The sequence below is a fragment of the Notechis scutatus genome, chromosome Z (genome assembly GCF_049901735.1).
Source record: "Notechis scutatus isolate UNSWTSFEM ecotype Mainland chromosome Z, rNotScu1.2, whole genome shotgun sequence".
NCBI classification, from domain to species: Eukaryota; Metazoa; Chordata; class Lepidosauria; order Squamata; family Elapidae; genus Notechis; species Notechis scutatus.
Window position 1 is genome coordinate 106,689,595 of NC_142025.1, and position 4,390 is coordinate 106,693,984.

A 4,390-nucleotide genomic window follows, 5' to 3' on the forward strand; every position below is an offset into this window, starting at 1 on the left:
CTAATCCTCTTCTTTAATAGGCTGGACATACCTGGTTTCCTCAATTATTTATTTATTTATTTATTTTTATTTATTTGATTTGCCAATTGTTTACAAGATAATAAGTATAAGTGTATACATAGTTGTGAATATATGAAATGGGTACATATAAGAAAAATAAAAGAAGAATAAGAGAAACAATAGGACAGGGACGGTAGGCACGTTGGTGCGCTTATGCACGCCCCCTACACACCTCTTAGGAAAGGGGTGAGGTCAATAGTAGACAGTCTAAGGTTAAAGTTTTTGGGGTTTGGGGAAGAAACTACAGAGTCGGGTAGAGTATTCCAGACATTGACCACTCTATTGCTGAAGTCGTATTTCCTGCAATCAAGTTTGGTGCGGTTAACTTTGAGTTTGTATCTATTGTTTGCTCTTGTGTTGTTATGGTTGAAGCTGAAGTATTCATTGACAGGTAGGACATTGCAATGTATGATTTTATATACCATGCTTAAATCAGACCGAAGACGGCGTAATTCAAGGTTTTCTAGTTCTAGAATTTCAAGTCTGGTGGCATAAGGTATTCTACAACGAGTAGAGGAGTGGAGAACTCTTCTTGTGAAATATTTCTGGACTTTCTCAATTGTGCTAATATCAGATACGTAATGTGGGTTCCAGACTGATGAACTGTATTCAAGTATTGGTCTAGCAAATGTTTTGTATGCTCTAGTTAGTAGTGTGATATTACCAGAGAAAAAGCTACGTAGGATTAGGTTAACAACTCTTAATGCCTTTTTGGCTATGTAGTTGCAGTGGGCTCTAGCACTTAGATCATTAGAGGTGAGTATTCCAAGGTCCTTTACAGAGCTTGGGTCATCAACAAGATCTTGACTATTCAGCTTGTATTTTATTTTCTGATTTTTTTGCCAATATGTAAGACAGAGCATTTATTTGTTGAGATTTGAAGTTGCCATTTGTTTGACCATTCTGATACATAGTCAAGATCTTTTTGTAGGGTAGCAGTATTGTCTGTGGTATTGAACAGCTTTACATCATCAGCGAAAAGAACGCAATTGCTCTTAATATGATCACAGAGGTCATTTATGTATTTTAGCATTAAGAATTTTGACCATCTTTGCTGCTACACAATTTCCAGGGTCTCAACTTTGTATTATGGTGAGCAGAAATAAACATAGTATTATAGATGTGGCCTTTCTCCTCCTCCCCCTCCTATTACTCTCCATTCTCATTCTATTTCCTCCTCCTCCTCCTCCTCCTCCTCCTCCTCCTCCTCCTCCTCCTCCTCCTCCTCCTCCTCCTCCTCCTCCTCCTCCTTCTCCTCCTCCTCCTCCTCCTCCTCCTCCTCCTCCTCCTTCATTTTAATACCCCCCACTATTCACTTTCTATACACACATACACTTTACTTATGTTGGATGCCACCCATAATTGTTGTTTGTGAGATATATAAATTTGGTGTAATTATTAAATAATTAATAAATGCATGAAATTTTTACAGTGTTTTAACAGCCTCCCTGCCTCCTTCTCAAGTTTAATAGGCATTTCAGAATAAACATCTCCAGTTTTGGATGTTTACTTTTAAAGGCATTATTGGTTTTGCTTTTAGCTTAAAGAGGGAGATGGAAACAGGGAAAATGACTCTTTTTTGAGCTTCATCAAAACCCATAACATTGTGACTCTTTTTTCCTCCTTTTCTGTGAAATTGTAGTCTGTCATTTTAAATTATTGCCATCTTTTCTTCCATTTTATGATTCCTGATTTTGATATATCTGTCTTCTATTTTCTCTAGAGCAATGTTTTTCAACCTCATGATCTTTATTTTATGCTACACATCTTAATATTCATGAGGTTTAAAAATATTCATGAGGTTTAAAAATATTCATGAGGTTGAAATGAGTTCCTTTCTCCAAACTTGTCTGCTTTCCTCCAACGTCTGCCTATGCCCCTAGATAACCAAGCATCTGGAATCTACACAGTGCAATACAACACCCACAACCTGTGTTACATATTTTCAAGAAAAGACAGCTGGCTCACAAGGTTTTAATTGGGCAAGAAGTTTCTATGTGTTCATCTGATACTTTGGTACAAAGTGAAAAACTCATCTCTTGAAACTAATTACAGCACCTTGAAGCAATTAATCCTGCCACAAGCTATATCTTTGGTTTCTGAGAAACTGAAAATATTTCCAATTGGATTTTTTTTTAAGTTTGCTACAGACATGTATGCATTCACAGAGTAAATAAGTCAGTGTGCAATATTATATGGCAAACTTGTGCCCACCTTTGGGATTGAGAAACACAAATTATTACTGATATTTAAAAATAACTTAAATATATAAAAAGCATGAAATTGCTTACAGTTTGTAATTTCATATCATACAGTACCCACTATCCCATACAACAAGTACTTATAAATAAATCATTTATTTTTAAATGTTGCATTGCTGCCTTCTCAATATGAAACATACATTACTTCCTTCTAACACTAAGGTTCCAATATGAAATGCAGCAGGCTGCTAAAATAATGCAAATCTTAATTACCTTGTATCCAAATTGAAAAATTGGCTGTATGTGTTTAACAAGCTATAGCCTAAATAAAATTAAGTGTATTATATATCTTATAAAAGAACACTAATCATATACTGCATATATCAAAATAATTAAAAAAACCAATTAAAAAGAAAATGAGATGTAAAATTATTCATTAAATTCAATCAATTGTAAAAAAGTAATATTTATCTCTGTTTTATATGTATACCAAATCACAAGCACAGTAGAATATTGATTGCCATTGTATATTTCATACATTTCTACTACAGCAACATTTCATTTTATAAATTACATCTTATAAACAGGAATACAATATTAATCAAGAGAAATGATTTAAGTTCTCTTCAAATAAAGCTAACTCTAAATCACTTCTGTTTCAGCCAGTTTTTGAAAATTCTGGAAGATTCAAAGTGCATTAATGCATATTAATATAGTCAAAATTGTTCTAATAACTAAAACCCTGATTATTGTTCTGGAGATGACTTAATTAAAAGCATTTACAGAAACTATTTACATCTTTTCTAAACATAACCACAAACATACAAATAAAATATTTACTGTTTTATATTATGCAATGTAGATATATATATATTTATTTCTCCAATCTGGGATAATCATGTCTGGAGCGGTGAGAAAGATATATACCCTATATTTTGTCACTCACATGAAGATAATAAATATATTCATTTTTAAATAATTCATTAAAACAGATCTTGCTGGAAGAATTTTCTGTCAATTAATTTTCTGAGAGCTTGCTTAACATCAGTGTTTCTCAGAGAGTATATAAGGGGATTGAGGACTGGAGTGACAACAGAATAAATAATAGCAATCACCTTGTCTTCCTCTAAAGAGTACATTGAAGCAGGACGGAGGAATGTATAGATAATGGTGGAATAGTAAAAGCTAACAACCAAGAGATGGGAAGAGCATGTGGAGAAGGCCTTCTTCTTTCCTTCTGTGGAACGGATTCTGAAGATGCTCCTCAGTATAAACCAATACGATAAGAAGGTCAGGGTACAGCTGCCTATAGCAATAACAATGGAAGCTGCAAAAACCATGATTTCATTCAGGCTTGTGTCTGAACAAGAGATCTTGAACATTGGTGGTAGATAACAGAAGAAGTGATTGATGATGTTGGAATCACAGAAGGAAAGTCTTAATACAAGTCCTGTCTGAATTGAGGAATTTATTATACCTATCAGCCATAGCCCAGACATTGTCCCAAAGCAAACCTCCTTCCTCATGATTACTGTATATTGCAGAGGTTGGCAAATAGCAGCATAGCGATCAAAAGCCATAAATGCAAGAAGCAGGAGCTCTGTTCCTAAAGTCAAAGTAAAGAGAAATACCTGTGCAATGCAGCCAGGAAATACAATAGTCTTTCTCTGGGTTAAAAGAATTTGCAGTAATTTGGGAACTATTATAGAAATTGAACTTACATTTATAAAAGACAAATTGATTAACAAAAAGTACATGGGTGTGTGAAGTTTCCTGCAGACACTGATGGCAAGGATGATTAGAAAGTTTCCTACCAGAGCCACTCCATAGATGAGAAGAAAAGTCCAAAAGATGACCATTTGCTTTTCAACGGAACTCGAAAAACCTATCAAGATGAATTTTGTAACAGTGGAAGAGTTCTCCATGTTCAAGTTTGTGATGCAAGGGAATGAAACAGCACATCACTTTGTGTAGAGATGCTCTTTCTTGGCATGTAGACTGTTTTTCATTCTATTAATAAAGAATTCTATTCTATAAATAAATATCCCTATTATATATATTCAAAATATATAAGGATAATGGAAAAAATCCATAGAGAAGCTTTCCAAAGCAATTAAATCTTACAAAAT

The 4,390-nt window shown here is 34.1% G+C and overlaps 1 protein-coding gene across 1 annotated transcript; it reads right to left on the bottom strand.

Annotated features, from left to right (window-relative positions):
• Positions 1–3,244: 3,244 nt before the first annotated feature.
• On the bottom strand, positions 3,245–4,186 carry OR13G1 (olfactory receptor family 13 subfamily G member 1). The gene has a single exon (XM_026685635.2). It carries the CDS (start codon positions 4,184–4,186, stop codon positions 3,245–3,247), a length of 942 nt encoding a protein of 313 aa, XP_026541420.2.
• Between the last annotated feature and the right edge of the window lie 204 nt (positions 4,187–4,390).

Bases quoted from the DNA above. Each gene is read 5' to 3' on its own strand.
- OR13G1 (XM_026685635.2), bottom strand. From the start codon at position 4,186: ATGGAGAACTCTTCCACTGTTACAAAATTCATCTTGATAGGTTTTTCG.